At 41.2% G+C, this 22154-nt stretch overlaps 2 protein-coding genes across 2 annotated transcripts; both read right to left on the bottom strand.

The window, feature by feature from the left end:
• Positions 1-2853: 2853 nt before the first annotated feature.
• On the bottom strand, positions 2854-7471 carry LOC110560482 (C-X-C motif chemokine 15-like). Its single transcript, XM_021656437.2, has 5 exons — positions 7339-7471; positions 6647-6776; positions 4748-4831; positions 3561-3617; positions 2854-3400 (listed from the first exon to the last, which is right to left on the bottom strand). The coding sequence occupies exons 1-5, from the start codon at positions 7394-7396 to the stop codon at positions 3298-3300; spliced, it is 432 nt and encodes a 143-aa protein (XP_021512112.1). The 5' UTR covers positions 7397-7471; the 3' UTR covers positions 2854-3297.
• A 5050-nt stretch (positions 7472-12521) lies between these two features.
• On the bottom strand, positions 12522-14432 carry LOC110560483 (C-X-C motif chemokine 3-like). The gene is made up of 4 exons (XM_021656438.2): positions 14159-14432; positions 13949-14072; positions 13776-13859; positions 12522-13137 (listed from the first exon to the last, which is right to left on the bottom strand). Exons 1-4 carry the CDS (start codon positions 14226-14228, stop codon positions 13092-13094), a joined length of 324 nt encoding a protein of 107 aa, XP_021512113.1. The 5' UTR covers positions 14229-14432; the 3' UTR covers positions 12522-13091.
• Between the last annotated feature and the right edge of the window lie 7722 nt (positions 14433-22154).

Below are 22154 nucleotides of genomic sequence, written 5' to 3'. Positions count from 1 at the left end.
CTTGAACCATCAACTCCTTCAACATGGCATTACTTGGGAGTACCCTGTGAGGTCCATGGTGAAGGCATGCCTACAGCTTTGGTTCATTTTTGTTAGACATTGTTCTGAGACCCGTCGTGGTCCTAAGGTGTTCCAAGACTACACAGGTGCCATAATGAAATCCCAAAGCTATTTACTAAAAGATACTACATAGAAAGCTGGTTTGACTCCCCCACCCCTTGTTCATGCTGAGGCAGGCTTGCTCTGTTTGCTCTAGTAGGCATGTTTAGAAGGCTCTGACTTTTAGAGAAGGGTCTTTGGTCCAACCTTTCATCTTGCTAGGACACGCAGCTCTGCTATCCAGCTTAACATGAGGTTTAGGTGTCAGGGGCTCCTTCAAGCCTCAGCTAACTATGACTGTACACTGTAAAATGCCCACTCTTGTTTACAGGTTTCCCCTTTTTGAAGAAGATGAGAGAAGATACTGGGTATTTTTTTTCAACATTCCAAAAAATCAAGCTATTTATTTAAAAGAAAATGTTTACATTCAGTATTTCCGGATGATCTGTAGTATAATGGCTTCCCCGTGGACATACGGAGATCTCCTAGAGCCAAAGTACCACACAAACCCTCTTTAACTTTAAACATGTACAGGAAGACCCCACAATGCTGCCTGGCAGCTACCTCGGGAACTGCCTGTCTTACCCTGGGAGTCCCAGTAGCCATGTTCCCGCTCTTTTGCCCACAGGGGGCCTGACCTGTGGTTCCTGGCTCAAACTGTGCCAACTGATCCCTTGCTTATAAAAGATGGAACTTCACGCACTGCAGTACTTAGAGTGACTACAGTGCTCCATTTTGGCTTCTTTTGTTTGTCTCGGTCTCAGTTGTTAGTGTGTAGCTTACATGTATGATTATCATTTTTGATGTAATAATAGCAAGAATAATATTTCCTACTTCCTTTGGACAATTAAGTGGTTTAAATTGTACATACGCTTGTGGATACAAATCTGAATAGATGTCATAACACTGGCTTCACCAAGCACCAATTAGAAAATCACTACATAATTTTGATACTAATACTTGTTTTACTTTTTATGTTTACTTTCAAAGCAACTTCAGTATCTAGTCTCAGCCACTCTATAATGGACAGAGATCATTTTTGCCATGCCCCACATTTATAACTGAGTATAAGACAGCTCCTCTGAATATGAAGGAGTTCAGAATTCAAGTCTCTGCTTTCTTACTGGCTTTTTTTCATGTATGTATCTCATCTCTCTGATGTTTCTTCTGGGGCTAGATTGCTCAGTCACTTGAGTGCTTTTTTTGCAAGTATAAAAACCTGAGTTCAATCCTCAGAATCCACACACACACACAAAAAGAGCTTTCATGAATATAACTTTGACACATGGAAGTGTCAGGCAGGCAGATAGATCTCTGGGTTCACTGAGCTTACCAACCCTGACACTATTTGATGAGTTTCAGGATGATGAAATAACATGTCTGAAAAAAACCAAAAACAAAACAAACAAACAAAAAAACCCCACAGCATTTAAAGAGATAAGATTGTCCCCTGGCAGCCATATGTACCTGCACCCAAACACACACACCCACACCCACACCCACACACACACACACACACAGACAAATGCACCCATTTATACACACAACCTTAAGAACAATACAGTAAAGTTTCTTCTGAGGAAGTATTTTTTTCTTACCTACGGTATCATTAGGATGTGAAATGCCCACTATGTCATTAGAATCTGGGAACTATTTCTTTATTCTGCAATAACAGACCACACATGGCCTCACTTGAACCATCGGGTCACAGACACTGGGCCACAGGTAGTTAGACCAATACTTTCAAATGAATCAACTCAATCAATAACATCTCTTCTAAGAATTAAAAATGGAACTTTAGGGAAAGGAAGTGAGTTCTGTGAATCACTTTCCTTGCAGAACAGAGAAACAGAAAGGCTAAGGAGGAAAAGGGGTAGCAATGGTTCTCTGGAACAGACAAACATACAAGAGTTGACTAGAAAAAACAAACAAACAAAAAAAAAAAAAACAGAGGTTCCAGTGCCTATAAACAGTTCTCTCTTGACACAGTGTTTCTGCTGTGACACCAAGATAATATCATTCATCAGTTAACACTCTTCCATCAGACACAACAAATAGAAAGCATATGTTTGTTCATTCAATATTTATTGGTGTTCTATACGCAAAGTTAAGTGGTCAGAGCTGTGCCTCTCTTTCCCAGCATGTCACGTGTCTGCAGTGGTGGCCTTGATGTCACCCTTAAGTGTGGAAAGTCTTGAACTTCCTAGTTTTGTTCCCATCCACTGTGCTCTAGTTTAGTTTGCCTATAATATTGGCCACTATCATCTAGAAAGGTTGCTTAACTTAAAAACAAATTATTGGTCTGGAAAGATGACTCCCTGAAGAATAATAGTGCTTCATGGTTCATTAAAACATGCAGACGTGAGCTCCAGTTCCTAGAATCCATGGAGAGGCGAGGGCAATCATATGTGTAGCCTCTCTTCCCCTGTGTGACAAGAGAATGTCTGGGACACTGGGCCAGCCGGCCTGGCATTCACAGTGGAACATCAGTCCAGAGACCCTGCCCCGAACAAGGTGGAAATCTGGAACTGATACATGAGGCTCCACATACCCCCACATTCACACACACAGACGCTTATGTACATACACAAACACACATAAACGTACACACAGAAAAACTTTAAAAATGAAAAGTAAAAACTTTTACATTTAAAATAATTATTCTATACAATTGATGATGTTTTCATCTGGAGAGTTTTGTCAGTCAACAATAGCCATAAATAGCCTTGGTATGTTTGTGTGTGTGTGTGTGTGTCTGTCTGTCTGTGTGTCTGTCTTTCTGTGTACATTTTTGAGTGAGGGTCTCACAATAGCCCAAGTTTATGTGTAACTGGATGTGTAATCCAGGCTAGCCTTGGATGTATGATCTTTTTGCCTTAACTTCTCAAGTTCTAGTATTGTCAGTCAACAAAAGGGTGTGTGATGCTGTTAAATGTAATGTGGAAATAAAGTGAGAGAAGGAAAACCGTGACCTGTGATTGTCTGCCAGGAAGTCAAGAAGGTAAAAAAGACAGTGGTCAGCTGTGGAAGAGGCTGAGTCTAGAGAGAAAGGCCCCACCTACTTACTAAGAGAGACTTGGGGTTAGTTCTTCCCACATAATAATAATTTCATCATCTCCATCCCCACATCTCTTTTCATAAGCTAATCAGGAGAGTATACACAATGATTTGAGAGAGGAGTTCATCGCAGTCCTCAGTTCACACAAATGGGTTTTCCTCTAGAGAATATTCAAACTTAAAGAGGTGCAGAGATTTCATTTCTGTTGGATGTCCCATTCCCTGGTGGTCATCAGTAAGGAACCTGAAATACAAACAGATCAAATATAACTACACAGCTGCTTAGGACATGGGGAGGGGGCATGGGAGGAGATGAGGGAGGGAGGGTGGCATTGGGAGGGGGCTACAACTGGGATACCAACTGAATAAACTGTAACAAATAAATAAATAGAAGGGACAGAGACCTCCTCTCAGCATTCATTACTGTTGGATGTATCGTGTCATTGTGGTCCTCAGTTAACCTGAAACACAGACGGATCAAATATAACTACACAGTTTCTTAGCATTATTCACTCCTGCTTAGAAAACATACACATTAATAAAAAAGAAATAAAAGATAAAACAAAGCCCATTCTGTTAGTCAGTTGAAAGTAAAACAATAGCCATAATTAGCCATTTTGTATGCGCATTTATGCTTCCCTCATTGGTCAAATTCAGAATAATCAAAAGCAAACAAATACCTACACGGAGTCAATTATTCAGAACAGCAGGCATAAGCGATCTCGCTGGTGAGTCTGGAAACTAAACCACACCCCTAGGACCGAATCTGGTCCCCCAAGCAGGCTAATGTGGCCAGTAAGGTGGCCATGCTGGTTACTTTTTGTCACCTTGGCTCAAACTAGAGTCACCTAAGTTGGGAGAATCAGTTGTTCTTTTGTCTCCACAAGAGTGGTCCGTGGCCATGTGTGTGGGGACGTTTTCTTGATTAATAATTGATGTGTGTGGACCTACTTCCTGGGGTTTGGGCCACTCGTAAGCATGGTCCTGATTTATATAAGAAAGCAGGCTGTGCAAGCCATGCAGAACAAACCAGTGACAGCTTTCCTGCATGGCCTCTGCTTCAGCTCCTGCCTCCAGAGTCCTGCCCTGACTTCCCTTAGTGATGGGCAGTAACCTGTAAGCTTAATTTAAATAAATGGTTATGTTTTCTCCCACAAGTTTTTTTCCCTTAAAATTTCCTTCAACAACTGGGCCAATAGCCTACCTAGTTGGTTGACACGAGACACATGATAAACAAGTTTACATCACCCTTACATTCAGTCAAGATATTTATAACAGAGGTCAAGTTGCTGTCACCTTCAGTAAAAGGTGTGGACTAGTGACTCTCAAGCTTGGGAGTGCCATGGAGTTATTTAGAGATGCTGAAGTCGGTGTTGGGGCTCCATCCCCATCATTTCTGAGCCAGTAGATCTGAAGGGAGGCCAGAGATGCTGGTCTGGGGATGCTTTGGGGGTCTCTAGATTATGTACATTCTAATCTCATCATGGATTTGTTTTCATGTGCAGCATATCTGTGTACATCTATGAATATATCTGCCTTTAAAAGGAAACTGACAGAACATGAATATGAAGATTCTCGTCCTTCATCTTACCTGTATATAATCTTCTTGATAAGAGCCTCCACCCATTTAGCCTTAGGATCCAAACAAATTATATCCCCATATTTCAGTATCGCTCTGCAAAAATAAAGTATTCTGGTTAAATAGTAACTGAACTTATTTAGTAATATATTGTATACTCAGTATAGAACTCTTCATCATATCAGTACGCCTCACTAATTTTTTAAATTTTCAATTTACTTATTTTTAATCTAAAAATATAGTCTTGTTTTACTATATCCATACCATTTTTTCAGAGATGCAGTTTAGTTATGTATTTGTTCATGTGTATATATGTCATAGTGTGGGTTGCTGGGTTCAAACTCACATTGACAAGCTTGTCAGCCATGTGCTTATATATTCTTTATTGATGTATCTCCACTGATTTTGTTAGATTTTAGGGACCCACTTAAGATTCTTTTATAGCACAAATTTTGCTAGTTCTGTACTCTACTTCACAAAACTGCAAAGCTCTACAAAGATATTAGGATCGTTTTGTAGTTTCTTATATAAGGCTGGATGATCTTACCATATTCTGAGTCAACGCACATTGCAGGAGTTTAAAAATTGAAAGCAATATGACTCCCGGGCATATACCCAAAAGACAGTCCACCATACAACAAGGACATTTGCTCAACTACATTCATAGCAACTTTATTCATAATAGCTAGAATCTGGAAGCAACCTAGATGTTCCTCAACCAAAGAATGGATGCAGAAATTGTGGAATATTTACACAATAAAATACTACTCGGCTATTAAAAACAAGGAAATCATGAAATTTGCAGACAAACAGGTGGAACTAAAAAAAAGATCATCCTGAGTGAGGTAAACCAGAACCAGAAAGACGTACACAGTATATACTCACTTCTAAGTGGATATTAGCTGTATAATACAGGATAACCATACTACAATCCATACACCTAAAGAAGCTAAATAACAAAGACGACCCTAGGGAGGATGATTAATTCTCATTCAGAAGGTCAGATAGAATAGACTTTGGAAGTGGTTGAAGAGAGGGAACAGGAAGGGAGCCTATCATAGATGGTAGGGGAGCAGGGCTTCCCCTTTCTGAGGACTAAAGGAGGGGAGTAGGGGGGAAAAGGGAGGAAGCAGAAACTGGAAGGAGATGAGAGAGAAGGCTACAATCAGGATGTAAAATGAATAAATCACAAAAAATAAAAAATAAATAACACAACCTAAAATTTTCTAATCATGAAAAATAATATGATCAAATTCTTATTGATTAACCAACATAAGCAAAGTCAGTTACAAAGCATTATACATAATGGTGCAAACTTGAAAATATCCCTATTAAAGACAAAAGCAAGCCAAGGAAGCCTGCTGTCACGACAATCATCTCAACAAAGCCGGAAAGACAAGCAAAAGTAATAAGGTTTTCAGAGGAAATGAAACTGCCTTTACCCCCAGAAAGCAGGAGCACCCAAGTGAAAAGATGATGCCAACAAATGCAAATTAAATGCTGTCTAAGCACAAATAGCTCAAATTTTATTAAACGTCTTTTGTAATAACATTAAATTATGCAAAGTACCTAGAGGTAGTTTTGTGATTTTGTGAAGAAAGTATGGAGAAAATGATAAGCATTTTTAAGGATATTAAATAAGACCTTATAGATCATGAGGTGCACACGTGTAATCCCCGAAATCAGGATGGTAAGTTCAAGGCCATTATCTCTCTCATGAACACTTAAAGTGAGCACACAGAGATGTAAAGGGAGGCCCTGCCTCAAAGCATAAGAGAATGTAAATATTCTCAGTAAATAAGGAGCAAATCCATATTCCTGAGAACCACTGAGGCACATTCTGAAAGGAGATAACAGCTAGCAAACTTCCCTGAAAGAAATTTCTCTTTCTTCCTTATCTCTACTACTTACATGACTTCATCTCTGCTGCAGTAAATAGTCTGGGGTATCACCTGGATGTTTTTAATGCATTTTAGAGGAATCATCTCAGACACCATCTTAGCACAACGACACCGTAACTCTTGAGGGTCACAGGGTTGAGCTGTAGGGAAAAGAGTAGAAAACGCCTCAGCAAGAACAAATACATCACTAGTGCCCAAGTCTTTCCTCTGACTTGGGAGCTAATACAGCAGGACACACGGGCTGATCACATAATCTTATTATGACAGGGAAATGGTTGTTAAGTGCCTACCGTGTTTAAGAAAACTACAAATCAACTAAGTGACTGGTACATTGCTTAAAGTTAGACATGGTTAATAAGAACTTAAGCCTTAGTAAGTATGTGTAAATTTCATCAATCTAGCAGATTATTCTAATTAAATACCCTAAATCTGTTTGCAGGAATTCTCCTACTGTCCTCTCTACAAAGAAAGGCGCAGGTTGTTATAGGCAGCTATTTCTAGTAAGCCAAATGCATTCTTTCACTCAACTCTCAAGGACGCGCTATGAACTCCACAACTGCAATGCGCACCTTCCTAGGCTTTAATTTAACCATTTCTATGATTTGCTTAATGGCCAAAACACCTCATACTATTTTAAATGTGCCTTATTTTTTCCCAGTACCTAGATGGAAAAGGAAAAAAGAAAAAGCCTCCCTAGCTTACCGAAGAGGCCTAGGGAAAGGACAGCCATCAAGAGTGCAGGCCAGCCTTCAGCAGCCATGTCTGTCTGTGGCTTGACTCTGGTCTGGATGGTAAAATTGGTACCACTAAGGTGCCTGTTTATATGCTTCCTGCACCCCCTGGGGATCTCTTTTCCCTTCATGCACTCTCCCCACTAAAGAGGGAAAAGTGGCCACTTCACAAGCCAATGAGGAGGCTGGGCTTAGTTTTCAAGCTGTATTTGAGAAGTTGAGAGCAGGCTGAGAGGAACTTGATGCCTACGGATACAAATCTCTTATTTCTTGAAGCTGAAACTGTGTAAATATAAGGAGTCAATGTCATTGCAGTTGATAAGTGGAACCATAAGGATAATTTTTACACAGCCTACCTTGTGCAAGGAAGGGAATTAAATATTTGCTTTTGGCTCTTGTATATATTTGTATGGACCTGCTTGGGGTCTAATAGAATTTACCATGCTGAAATCATATTTATAGTATCAACGACAAAGGAAATAGAGTCCAGACTAAAACAAGCCAATACATTTTATCCTATTAAGAATAGCAAATGACAGCTCTCTGGGGCTTAAGTATGCATAAGTTTCCTGGGCTTTAATATTAATTAAGCAGCAAAGGACTATGAGTTTTAGTCCCCTCCCCCTTAAGCAGATAACTGATCTTAACTATCTAAAATGGACTGCTCTTTGTTTTAACATATAAAACAATAAGATGAGCTACCACAGCCAGAGATATGTGGCCTAAATGGCAGGAATGTCCTGACTTAACATCCTGGGGAATGCAAGTCCAAGATCAAGGTGTGGACAGGTTGCTCCTTTTTCAATGCTGTGAGGAAAGAAGATGCTACAGGCAATTTTACTTGGTGTGCTGGCGGTTGCCTTCCAGTTTGCAAGAACGTTTTCTCTGTACAAATGTCTGTCACCTTTGTGAGATGTCATCTCAAATTCTCCAATAGGTTGGGATCTTACTGACACTTATCCTTCATTTTAAAACTATTCAGTATTTTCTTTTGAAAGTGACACTTACCCTTCATTTTAAAACTATTCAGTATTTTCAGGCAAGTTAGAGATGACAGGATTTGTAGCTAGGAGATATTGATGATTACCGTTCTTTCTAGTAGTGCATACATTATCTTTCAGTGCCATGAATACCAGCAGGTTGTGAAGTGTGACCAACAGCCTTGGCAATAGCCTGTGATGTTTGGGGATTTCCATGGTGCTAACCCTTTGACAAATTACTCAACAAGTTACAGCCCGCTCCTGCCAATGGAGGTTTTACTTGGTGGCATAAGATGCCTGATTCCAACATTATCTTCCCTATTAGTTTGGTGACTCCGTTTACATCCCTCCCATACGTGTATATATTTTAGGAAATATCTACAGTATTAGGTTTCTGTATGGCTTTTCAAATGGACCTTGGTGTTAGTTGTCTATCCCCATATTCTCTCCTTTACCTTCCTCTTCCACCCCCACTCCCTATTTAGTTATCCTATTGTAATTTTCCACTTGTCTCCACATCACAATATAGCAACCAATTCCATCAGCTGCGTGTTTAAAGACAGGATCTCCAGATGAGCTCACATTCTGAGGTATTGGGTATTGTTCATTCTCATTGAGAATTCATTACGTATGAGGACCTTTTGTAGACACTATTTATTGAAAGAGAACTTAAATTGAATTTTGTTCTTGAGACTGTCACAAACTGTTTTGGAGAGATAGACTCCCCCCAGCCCGAAAAAAACAACTCTTAAGCCCAAAGAAAAATGTGTGTTTACTATAACCCAGATCTGGAATGTACCTCAAAGGCACCTGTGTTAAAGGTTTCATTTCTAGTTTGGTGCCATGAAAAATAGTGGAAAGTTTAAGAAATGAGGTCAAGTGGGAGTTTCAGGTTATTGAAACCAATTTCCTACCTAGCTGCAAAAATATTGGAGTTTTACTCTATATTTTTCACTTCTCTAAGCCATCTGTGCTCTTCTTTTAATGATGACTAAAAACAATGAATTTTAACTAAAAACAATTATTTCAACTATTTCTCACTTTCAAAAGAAAATATTGAATAGTTTTAAAATGAAGGATAAGTGTCAGTAAAATCCCAACCTATTGGAGAATTTGAGCCTGGCTGTGGCTTAGTAGACCTGCTTTCCCCTATTTTAGGGACTAAAGATCCAAGTTCAGATTTCAGCTTTAAATTCAGCCAAAAAATATAAAAGAAAAGGAAGAGAGAGAGAGAGAGAGAGAGAGAGAGAGAGAGAGAGAGAGAGAAAGACTAACACCTGGTTTCTTAGGCAATTTATGAGCTTAATGTAAATTATGGAAACTTTGTTTTCTTGGTTTAAATTGGTTTCATATTCTCTTCAGAATAAGAATTACAAACACTCCAAATAGCTCCACAAAAGGCCAATAGCTCAGCTGAAACTGACCATGGAGTGCTGCTCCACCCTGACCTCGTTGGCCATGCTACAATGTGTGAAATCTCCTACCAGATTTCATAGATTTCCTGAATCATTTCACATTCCCTACTCCACCCCAACTCCCCAGTCTCAGGTAGTCTACTCACTAACAAAATATATGTTTTGCCTTAAGGTCTAATTTCTGGGAAACCCAAGTGTCCAAATTCAGTTTCCTTTGAAATCGGAATCCAAGGCAAAGACTTATCACAGAAAGAAGCAGTAAGAGAAAGCAGAGCTGGAGGGAGAGGAAAGCAGCAAAACAGCACAATAATGAGGAAGCAGTGTGGACAACTGAGCCTGGGACATTTGTAAAACATTCCTCCCAATGGTCCCTCCATTTAAGTTGAGGAGTGAAGGCAAACTGCCAAATCTCCTTCAGCAAAATACACACACTATCAGGCCAGAATGAGTGTACTCTCCAACTCCTAACTGCCCTCCTCTCGTGAGGGTTGAAGGATGCTTTTGAGAGCCTTTACATCACAGGTTTTCCTCCCAGTGAGCTCAGCAAACCATCTGTCATGTCTGCTTTTCCTTCTGATGAGGACGCCTCAGAAGAGAAGCCAGAGGACAAGGACCTTAAAGTTGAAAAGTTGGTGATTGGGGAACACATGGAGTGGAGCACCAAGGATGATAATCAGACAGGCTCTTTTGCTTATGCTTTGTTTGGGTAGAGAAAGGGAATTGTTTGTTCTCCTGGACTGCCACACTGTACTGTTGTGATCTTTCGCCTCTACCCTCTCTGGTGGTTCTTTGGTTACTTCTGGTAGGCTCTGGAGCACTCCTGAAGCAGAGTTCCCAAGGACAGGGTGATGTCAGCCATCTTTCTCCCTCTTGGAAGTCTTACTCAGGAGCCCCATCTACCTTGCCCTTGGTGTTCCCAGTGAAATGGTGCTGTTGCATCATTTTCATTTCCTGTTGCCTTCAACCAGTGACTACCATTTCACATGCCCTGTGTACCACTTCTTAATCATTAGAGCATTCCGGAAAGGAGAATCTGGCAGCTTCTAGGTCTCAGGGAAATGGATGGGGAAACTGCATTTTGTATATGCATTTCCTTGGAAACTGAGATATATACTTGGGATTGGGTTTAGGAGGAATAGCAAAAATCGTAGTTTTGAACCATTAATATTTAATCGCTTCCTTACTTCAGAAGATCTGTTCTTGCTCTTTCTACATTCTATTTAGAAAAATAAATCAATAAAGCTGAGTGAAGTCAAGAAAGTCTCCCAAGGTTGTGATCCAATTGTCATTGACTCCAGAGTCAATCTCATCCTTTGAAACCTGGTTTTAACCACCCTATGGATGTCTCCTGCCCTTCATGAGTCCTATGTTTACTACTGACAAGGACATGGCAGCCTGAATAGCAAGGTCTAATATTGGAGGGTCTTAGGTATGAATTATGGCTTTACTGAACTCCTGGTTTCCCTCTTGTAATGTTTTCCAATGTCCAGGCACTTTGAGTCAGGGAGGGAATGCTTGTGTTACGGAACTTCTAGATGGGCTTCACTGCATTTATTTCTGCTCAGTTTACAAAACGTTTCTTCCTTCCTGAATCATTTGTAACCAATAACCTTGTTGGTAAGAATATTATTATAAAATTCAACTCTTAGGTATGAGATGCAGGGAAGCCCACAGATCTAGTTTCTTGCTACTTTGTGGCCTTATTCTTTAGGATACTTGGAACAAATTAGAAGTTCTCAAATATTCAGGCTGCTAGCCCTGCCTTCTTGCCTCTGAGGGAGGCCTTTACCGAAATTCAAGGTTGTCTAATGAATTTAATTCCTAAACAGGAGGGAAGCACAAACTTCCCACGTGCACACACAAAAGGCTCTCATTTCCAGATTTGGAGTTTAGCTTTTAGATCAGTGAGATTTTTTTCCCCACAGTTTCATCCTTAGAAAATGTAGTGTTGTCTCCATCCTGGGCTGAGTTGTACACAAACCACTTAAAGACTTCCTTTCAAGGTCTATACAATGCCACTAAGAAGGGTCAGGGCTGATATAGTCAAACCCAATGTATATATACCAGTGTTTTACATATTGATATGAAGAATTAGAGCATTAAGTTGCACAGTAATTTCATACATATAAGATAGAAAGTTGAATACAAATCTCAGACCATTTTGTAAAGTGAAGTACTCGGCCATGTTTTTTCTACTTTCAGTGACACAAGTTGAGTTTCAAAGGAAAAAAAACCCAAGTTTGCCACCATTTCATTCTCAACTTCATTAAACTGCTCATAGTAGTTAGAAAAATCACTTTTTCTAACTAAAAAGCAAAAGCAATGGAATTAGGTCCTTGATATGGCTACAAGAATATGCATATTTTAAGGAACAAACTCAGATGGCAAGATAGCAGGCAACTTGTCTTTCTTTTTTTAAATATATGTTGTTTGTATCCATGTATGTCTGTGTACCAACCAAGTGCCTAATGTCTGTGGTGGAGAGAACAAGGGATCAGATGCCCTGGAACTAGAGTTGGAGAGGTGGGGATTCTCCTAAGAGTCATCCCTGGGAAGAGCATGTCCTTGAGTGGAGAATGAGAACCACCACCATGTGAACAGAGGCGTGACTTACTATGTGATTTATTTTTCTAGCCAAGCGAAAAAGAGAGACCCTGATGTAAATCATTGGATTATCTTTTAGCGATCGCCCCACAAGGAAATGAAACAAACATTACTTTTAAGTATTTTATTTTCAAATTATTTGTAAAAATTCCAATAAATATTTAAACCTCTCAGTTGTAAGACATGGAGGCATTAAATAGGCATTGTCCCTTACTTAAAATCACTTACTTAAAATGTCTAAGGAATATATAGAACATTATATGCTTAAAGCTTCAACAGAACGTTGACCATTCATTGTGACACTGTTAAACCATGTTAATAAAGAACAACCGACAGTCTTTTATAGTCACAAAAGTAGATGTGCACATACATTCTTCCAACAGACCTTACTTGTCTGTTTCTTGACTGTCCCAGCTGCCATCAAATAGTCAGCATGGATTGGTTGCCTGAGAAATATTAATACAATTCCCTGAGAGAATCTGAAAACCTTTAACCTTCAAATGATATTAAATAAACAGTAAATAGAACGACATCTTGCAAGTAGATTCTATTTAACCCTTAGATATTTTACACGTACAATATTAACATAGAATTTTGGGGGAAATAAATAGATGTGAACTCTCAGGAGTCGATCAAAACAAGCAGATGAAGGCACATCCAGATGGCCTTAGGAAGGATGCTTTTCCTCCTCTCCTGTTTGCTTTAGAAGGCGGATCCTCCGGGGTTCAAAGGGCTTCCTCCTTACCAGGCTCAGCTGTAGCCGCTGCTTTCCTGAGAAAACAGATGTCATTAGGTGCATGGCTGAGCGGGGTCTGTGCCGTAGAGCACACACCTCACTCCTAGCGGATGCGCGCCTTCAGGATGGAGGTGAAGTGCGGAGCCGAGGTCGCAAAAAATCTAGAACGGTTGCCTCTCATCTTTTATACCAGTCCTCACTTAGCTCATGAAGTACTATTATTTTCCATTTTTACTAAGTCTCGAGCTAAATTTTCCTGAACTATATGGGTAATAGGTTTTAGTGGATACATACATACATACATACATACATACATACATACATGGATGCATGCATATTTTCTGAGCCACTGCAAAATCCCTGGTTTTCCTAACTTATTATTATTATTACTATTATTATTATTTTAGAGCTAACTGGGAGCAGGAGGCCAAGGCAGATGAGAATGTTTTAAAAAGCAGGTTACTCCCTCTTATACAATGGAGATAGGCTCCAGGTGGGGATAAAGGAGCCTGGAAAAACCCTTCTTTGCATCACAGTAGACGATTTATCAGAAGGATCATTATAACTGTGAAGATAACAACCACGACTGTAGTTCTGTGACTATCTCGGCTATAAGGAGACGGATGCCAGTCCTCAGATGAGGGTCACAAAGTGCAAGCAAAGCATCACTCACATCTTCAGGATCTTTCGGATGATTTTCTGAAGCCGAGGGCTTTCGGGGTTGAGACAGACTTCCTGACCGTTCTTGAGAGTGGCTCTGCAGAGAGAAGCGGAGACCCTGGTAAGGCAAGAGCTTCCACCGGGGTGGGCCTGAGGCAGGAGGAGGCTGCCCTGAGGGACACTCACATGACTTCAGTCTGGGTGCAGTGGGGTCCCGGGGAGGTCACGGTCAAGCTCTGCACGTCCTCAAACCTAATCCTTTGCAGGCTCCTCAGGCACTGACAGCGCAGCTCACTGGCCACTGGAGTCCCTGCGGGAGAAGACAAGGGGTCGGCGGTGCTGAGGGTGGCCGCGCCCGCCGAGGCTCGTCCCGGGATGTCAGCCCGCGGCCCCCACCTGTGGCCAGCAGCAGCAGGAGCAGGAGCAGCAGCGGAGCGCGGAGGACCGGGCGGGAGGGCGGGGTCATGGCTCTGGGCAGCGGTGAAGCTGGAGTCTGCGGCGTGGGAGCTGGCTGGAAGAGCTGTGGCGCGATCTGGGGCTCCAGGGCCCCGCGAGCCCCTTTTATGCTGGAGAGCCCGAACCCCAAGCTGGGAAAATCCCCCGGGCTGCAGGTCTCTGTGTCAGAAGATAGTGCCACACCCCTGAGACACTACCGACTCTTCCTCCCGCCCTGTTTGCCCATTATGAGACCCTGGGATGTTCGAGTCCCGCCTCAAGCCTTCCCACTCCCCCCGCCCCTCCCCCGACCTCCTCCAAGGACTGCGAGTGTGCCCATCGCTGGAGTGACCTCCTGTGAGGTGACCCTTGATGCGGGGACTCCGAAGCATTGGTGCGAGATAAAGGCTGGCAAGAGCTGAGAAAGAAATCCGCCACTGGGTGGCGAGAGGCCAATAGAGAAAAAACAGTTAAGTGACAGCTTGGGGCTGAAGGGTTTGCGCAGCAGAAAGAGCCTGAGGAATTGAAGTTCCCACCTTGTCATCTTGTATATACATCCTTTCTTAATTGTGTTTTCGGTGAGGCTTCAAAGCTAAAATCTTAGATGGACACCCAGTGATTTGTTTTATTTTGACATTTACACACACACACACACACACACACACACACACCATTTTATACCCTCACATCCACCACCCCCATTACACTCCCCTATTGCCTCTCTCACTTCCAGCTGGTTCCTTACTCCCTCTCTTTATGTCTGACATCATACAGGAATCCAGATCCTCATATGGGAGAAAGCATGCAATGTTTGTCTTCCTGCAGCTGGCACTGCTTGACATGGTCTCCACTTGACATGGTCTCTGGTCCCGTTCATTTTCTGGCAGAGGGCAATTTCATACTTTAGGACAGAATAAAATCCCACTATGTGTACATTTCCTTATCTCTTCGTTTGTTGAAATAAGCATCTAGGCTGCTTCCACATCTTGCCTTTCCATTTTTTTTTAAGACTTTGCATACTTCACATACATCCGAAACTAGCTCTGTCAAAAACTCAGCCAACACTGCAAGCTCCGGAGAGCGTCCTCAGTGCTCCACCTGTTTCATCTTTTCAGATACATTTATGGTATCCTTTCTGCTTGGTGGAAACAGAGATCACAGGTGCATTGTGTTCGTTTCAGTGAAAGGGGAGTGAGGGGGGGCGCTTGTAGCATCTTCTGTATGTACCCTACATGCCTTCCTGCCTCCCTCCCCAGTGTAGGAGCTTCTGAAGTTGAAATTGTCCCTGGACCCGCTCCTGTTAATACAAGGTGTTCAGTTTCATCTTTGACGTGTACAGGACTGCTGGCCAAGCTCAGGTCGGGGTGCAGGCTGTGGTACTCCCCTCCTTTGGTCTTTCTGAAAAGCGGAAGCCATGGGCAGGGAGTGGACACTTGGTATACAGCAACTCTGTCCTTGGGGCAGAAAACCCTGATGCAGGAGCCATAGAAAATAAATCACACCTAAAATCCCATTCCATTTACTTCAAATCTCCTGAAGTCTTCAAGCATTGGGTGTTGCCCCTCTTTCTCTAGAAATACTGATGGGTCTATTTTTCTGAAGGAGAATTTCATGATTTTTCAACTTAAGACCTGCATCATTTTTGGCCTTAGGTTTTAGAAAACTTACACTCAGCATCAGGGTATGGAGATTTTAAGAGTAACTCTACATGTTGGCTTAAACCTCTCTCACAGACATGTGACAGGAGTTGGGGGGATGAGTATCCTATTTTAGAGGTTCACCTCTCCAAGACAGTGTTCCACACTGCCCAGAACAAGCAGGACAAGCCAGAGCCCTCAGGCCAGCACGGGACATGGAACTCTGCCTGTACCAGCCTTACAGGCTGGCTCTTTACAGGTGTGTGTTAAATAAATAAAAGAGACGTAGTTTTGTCCAATATTTGACTAAAGGCAGACCCAACATGTCATAATCCCTTCCATGAGAGAAAAACAGAACCTGACAGAAAGGTGCGTTCCCTCGGTTGCTTTCACGTGTGATTTTTTTTTCCTATTATTCGTTGGCCCTAGCTCTCAGTATCTGCGCAGAGTTTCCTGTGGGGGCAGCAGTGCGCCTTTAAGATGTAGAGGCAGACACTAGAGCAAAATGTCCCTACCAAGGCTGAGCACCCGAAATTCCTGATTGTGACTGGTGCTCAGAGTGGAAACACAACCAGACAGAAACCCTGGTCAGGAGGGGGAGGGCGTGCGGGAGCGTGGTGTTGTGGTGGACACTAAGGATGTCATGTGCTCTCCAGTACCTTTTTCCACTTTCCTCTTAAACCCTTCCCCATCACTCCAGTTCTTCACAGAGAGCATAACAAAACAGCAACAGCTAACGGAGGTTCTCAGCTATGATAAGTGTGGCAGCCTTTTAAAAAATAAATTGATTGACTGACTGACTGACTGACTGACTGACTGACTGACTGACTGGTTGATTGATTGATTGAGGCAGGATCTCTGTTTGTAGCCCAACTGGCTTGAAATTTACTATAGAGTCTAGGACAACCTTGAACTTGTGATAGACTCTTGGATCCACCCTTTCAAGTGCTGCAAGTACAGACATGTAACAATTCTTCTTAACAATATTGACACTTTCTAAAGTAAAACAATCAATCAGAAGTTTACAAAAAAAAAGACAAAAAAGATAAAATAGATTGTGTTTAAAAGTTTTCTGAAAGAAATGGTCATGTATACTCCACTGGATTAAAGGTGTGCCCTACCACTGCCTGGTTCAAAATTATTAATCTTTTTATTAATCAACGTAGAGGTTTTTTGTTGATATAATTCATGTATAAATGCATTCTGATTACTCTTTCCCCCAGCTCTCTCTCCTCTCCATCTTACCTATATTATCCCCCCCACACACTCCTAACCAATCTCTGTCCCAGATGTCATTCAGTAAGATCCTATGAGACTGATTAGAAAGGTTAGAGCAAAATTAAAATTTGTATCAGGGAAAGGGGAGTGAGAAAAAGTCTGAAGGCAGTGAAACGTGTGACTAGCTCATGAATAATAGCACACAAATGCCTGTCGCTCGCTCCTCTTCTCATCACACGCTGTTCCTAAGGCTGAATGGCAAATTTGCCAAAAATGCAGAAGTAAGTTCTTTGAAAGTTGAAAGGTACGGCACATTGTTTTCTAATTGTAGTTGTAATGTGTGCTTATTTTTATAAAGATTAGAAAGTCAGAAAGGCCTATCTATTTTTCCTAATCACTCTTAACTTTTCTCCCTCACATTTTTATCTAATTTACATTGTTATATTAGTCCTTGGAAAATTCTGGGGTCATTGCTCATTTTTAGATAAGGAAACTAAGACTTAAGGGGGCCAAGCACCTTGTTTAAGATTACATACATGATATCCTAAAGAGAGAGTGCTTGATTCAAGTTTTTTTTTTTTTTTACTCTTATGCTTATTTTATTTTAAATTTTTTGATTGTTTCTTTTTGGGTTTTTCATTATACTATCTCTCTCTCTCTCTCTCTCTCTCTCTCTCTATATATATATATATATATATATATATATATGTATGTATCATCTAATCAATAGCTTTTCCCTATGTCTCCCTTTTGTATCTCTTCTCTTATACACAATTACATGTTTATATATTTCTACTAAATATTTGTTTAATAGTATATGCATACCCACAGTGTACCAATTAGACAATTTCCTGAAATGAAGGAAAGAAATGTGTACTTGAAGTGTCTTATCTTAACAGATAGTAAAGGCCTAGCAAGGGGCCTGTGACCCCAGCACTCTGGAACCTGAGGCAGAAAAGATACTTAAGGCTCAGTCTGAGCTATATCACAAGTTCCAGGCTGGCCTAGCACACACAGCGAGATGATGTCTCAACTTATAAGGATAATTGCACAATTGTTACCTCACGGCAGGAGTCCACAGGAATAGGACTCATTGTTCAGTAATGAATGACTGGTCCCTTTGCCTTTCTGTTCCACAACCCAGGAAGTCATGTCACCCATGGCCTGAATTGACATTTTCCCAAAGTAGCTCTAGTAGTTTCAATATAACCACATTACATGAGAGAAAGATCTTATCTTTTCTTTTTTTTAATCTTTTTTATTAATTCTTTGTGACTTCTACATCATGCGCACCAAGCCCTGTCCCTCATCTCCCTGTCCCTCCATAACTGCCCTCTGCTCTTGCAACCTCCCTGCCCACAAACAAAACAAAACAAACAAACAGAAAACATCTTGCCGTGGTATCTGCAGTGTGTCATGGTGTGTCACAGTACACCCGTTTGTCTCAGCAGCTTCATAAATGTTCATTGCAGTGAGTCATTGTTCTGGTTTGAGGCCGCTACCTTCTGCTACAATATCAATACTGGGCCCTCACTGGACTCTTGTAGGCTATCCTGTTGTTACCCTGTGCCATGGAGAGCCTACAGCTTTAGTTCGGAACGACTGGCCTCTTCATGTGCTCCAGGAGTGCACAGATGGAGTAGATGTTGGGGTAGACAAATTCAAAGAGTAAAACTGGTTCTGGGTAATAGCTGAGTCCATCTATATGCTAGCCCTCCTGTACCTGAGCAACTAGAGCCAGCTTCCAGGCACCTTCCCAGGGACAGTGGGGCCAGCACACCACTGCAGGGACCACGGGGTTGGGATGAGGCCATTTCTCCCACACTGCTTGGCCAGTAAAGACCTGGTGGGCTCTCCTGTTCTCACCTGCACCCCTGCCACCAAGGTTAGCTCTACTCCGCTGTCCAGGCAAGGAGCTGGGGGTGGGGGGTGGAGGGTGGGTGCTCTCCCAAGTACTGAAGCCAGCTAAGGGTGGGACTGGCTCTCCAGCCTAGCACAGAGGTGCACCTCAACTGCGCCCACACCACCGCATGCTTATCTGATTTAAATGATTGAAGTCATAACTTTTCTATTATTGAAAATAGATTATTTTCTCACATAATATGTTCTAACTACAGCTTCCCCTACGTCTATTTTTCCCACTTTCTCTCCCATCTGGATCAACCACTGTTTTTTCTGCACCTCAATAAAAGAAACCAGGCTTCTAAAGGATAATCATAAAATGTAACATACTAAGATAAAACGAAAAGTAACACACTGAAATTAGAAGAGAATAAACAGAAGGAAAAGAGCCCAAGAGAAGGCACAAAAAACAGAGACTCCCTCGTTCACTCAGGTACACTATAAAAACACTAAGCTGAAAGTCATAACATATACCCAAAGGACCTGGTGCAGACCAGTGCTGGCCCTGTGAGCGCTGCCTCAGTCTCTGTGAGTTCATGTGAGCTTTGATTGTGTTGATTTAGAAGGTCTTGTTTTCTTGGTGTCCTCTCTCCCCTCTGGCTCTTGCACTCTTTCTGCCTTCTCTTCTGCAATGTTCCCTGAGCCCTAAGGTGAGGGATTTGTTGGAGTCACCCTGCTTTAGGCTGTGTCTTTCAAGGTCTCTCATTCTTTGAATAATGTCTGGTTTGGGTCTCTGTATTTGTTCCCATCTGCTGCAGGAAGAAGCTTTTCTGATGATGGCTGAGCAAGGCACTGATCTATAGGTAAAGCAGCATGTCATTAGCTGTATTATTATTATCATCATCATTATCATCATCATCATTATTATTATTGGTAGAACAGTAACAATTGATTTTACCCCACATCCCTGAGCTATCTAGCCACAGTTTCTTGCTTGCCCAAGCACTATCAGGTCTGAATTCCATCCCCTGGAGTGGGCCTTAAGTCAAATAAGATGGAACAAACATGGATGGGTCTTGAATTGTTCCACTCTTTGATAAGGAAAACGGTTAGGTTAAAACAGCTAGCTACAAGACTCTGGGTAAGCATGGCACATGCTGTTTCTTTTACTGAGTTGTCACACACAAACACACACACACACACACACACACACACACACAGGGGCATGTTTCACCCACCCACGACAAGCAGGGTTTCTTTTAAGCTCTTCTAAGCATTTTACAAATATTGGCATACTCAGTCATAAAAACAACACTCTAAAGCAAATATTATTGTTATCTTTATGGAATTTCAAATAAGAAGCTAAAGCTAAGAGGTTAGACTATTCTTCCCTAACGTGTCATTGGGCCTGAAAACCAAACCCAAAGAGAAAAAGCTCTGTGATATATAATTAGTAGTTTCAGTGATTTTAAAACTCTGTTCAGTGATACAAACTTACCCATTCTAAAAGGAAACACAGCAAATGGTTGTACAATTCATAGTTGTGTTTCAGTAACTGCATAATTTTTCTTCTATAGCAATGTGTGTATACTTTGATTTCTTTAATTTGATCACAGCAACTCCCATAGTCTTTGCAACTTTTATAAATTTAAAATTGTGAGCTCTTAAATTGACTTTGAATGGCACCCAAAGAAAATTAATGAACATAAATGCTCTACCACCTAGCTTTCAGGAAAGGAAATCAGATTTTTTTGTTGTTGTTGTTGAGTACATACTTAGTCAAATACAAAACTCCAAAATATCTTCTGCTTTAGTTGAGACACTTCATCATGTTTCATAGGATTAAACAGTTTGCTTTCAGCATTAATCATGCTGTCTGAATCTGTCATGTATTTCTTGTAACTGTAATGGTCTTCAAAACCGACTCAACCCTGACGTAAATGAGAGTTCTTAGTGGATAGCCAGGGTCTGGGTCATCCACAGACGCTGCCAGAAGGATGAAGCATGTTGTGAACAGCCAACACTTGCAGATTTGCAGGGGTAGACTCCTGGGAATAACTTAATCAAAATCACCTGCTTTGTAAACGAAACAAAGCAAAACAAAAAGTTGGTGTCGAAATATCATTACTTTCTCATTAACATGCCATGTGAATCAATGAAATCTCCACAAATCAAAATTAAAATGTTTTAAGCACGGGAATGCTGTAGCCTAATACAATAGACAAATTCACCTTCTTGTTTCACCAAGCACTTCTTAGGGCACGTGCTTTGCAAGAATTGAATGCTAGACTGTTGGGAAGTCTCTTAACCTATATAAGCAACATTCCCTACAGTTGTCTCCTAACCTGTGCATGGTGGCCACTGCATGGATAAGATCATGTCACTAGACTAGAAAAAGAAAAGAAAAGAAATAGAGTATTGCCAGAAGTTACAACAGAAAAGAAATAAGAAAATTTCTCTTGGGAAATATTACATAAGAGATTTCTCTTAGACATAAAAAAGTATTGTGACTTTGATATTATATAAATAAAATTTTGGGACTTGAAAAATGAATGTATTAAACCTCAAATGAAAGCTGCACACACAGCATGGAGGCTGGACTTTTATCTAGCAAAAGTATGAATCATTATAAAAACTTGATTTTTAAGTGTGTCTTTACAGTATTTTTTGACATTTATTATCTACCAACTTCTGATAAGAAATAGCTTTGCTGATTTTTTTTTTTTTTTTTGCTTCTAGTATCTGGGAGGGGGGGTCAAGGAATGTGAGGCTCAAGCAGTGTTTTAATGAAAGCATATTTATTAAAGTAAAGTGAAAAGAAATGGGAGAAACAGTGGGAAGGACTCCAGGAGAGGCAGATCCTCCAGCTCTTTTTGAAATTAGGTCTATCTGATACTCGTTTCAAAGAACTGGAGTGTTGTTGAGTTAAGACTGAATTAAATCTTGGACAGACATTTCTGACTAGCTAAGAACACTGAAGATATTTAAGGCATAGTAGAAGCTACCCTGGAAGTCGAGAAGTGATGGCCTGGCTTTGCTTTCTACAGATGTGTTAAGCAGAGCAAGGAGATGTCTGAGCTCATGTTAAGGTACTGGCATGTGATTGGAGGATGTGGACGGACAAATGGCTGAATGCTTGGCAACCAAAGTGACATGAACCGAAGCACCAAGCAAACCATGGGAGGTGCTGGGGAAGGCTGTATTCGATGTTATGAGTAACTTGGTGCGCTCTCTGGACATAATAAGATCATCAGTTGAAA

The sequence above is a fragment of the Meriones unguiculatus genome, chromosome 3 (assembly GCF_030254825.1).
Source record: "Meriones unguiculatus strain TT.TT164.6M chromosome 3, Bangor_MerUng_6.1, whole genome shotgun sequence".
Classification (NCBI taxonomy): Eukaryota; Metazoa; Chordata; class Mammalia; order Rodentia; family Muridae; genus Meriones; species Meriones unguiculatus.
This window is presented reverse-complemented; position numbering and strand designations above follow the sequence as displayed.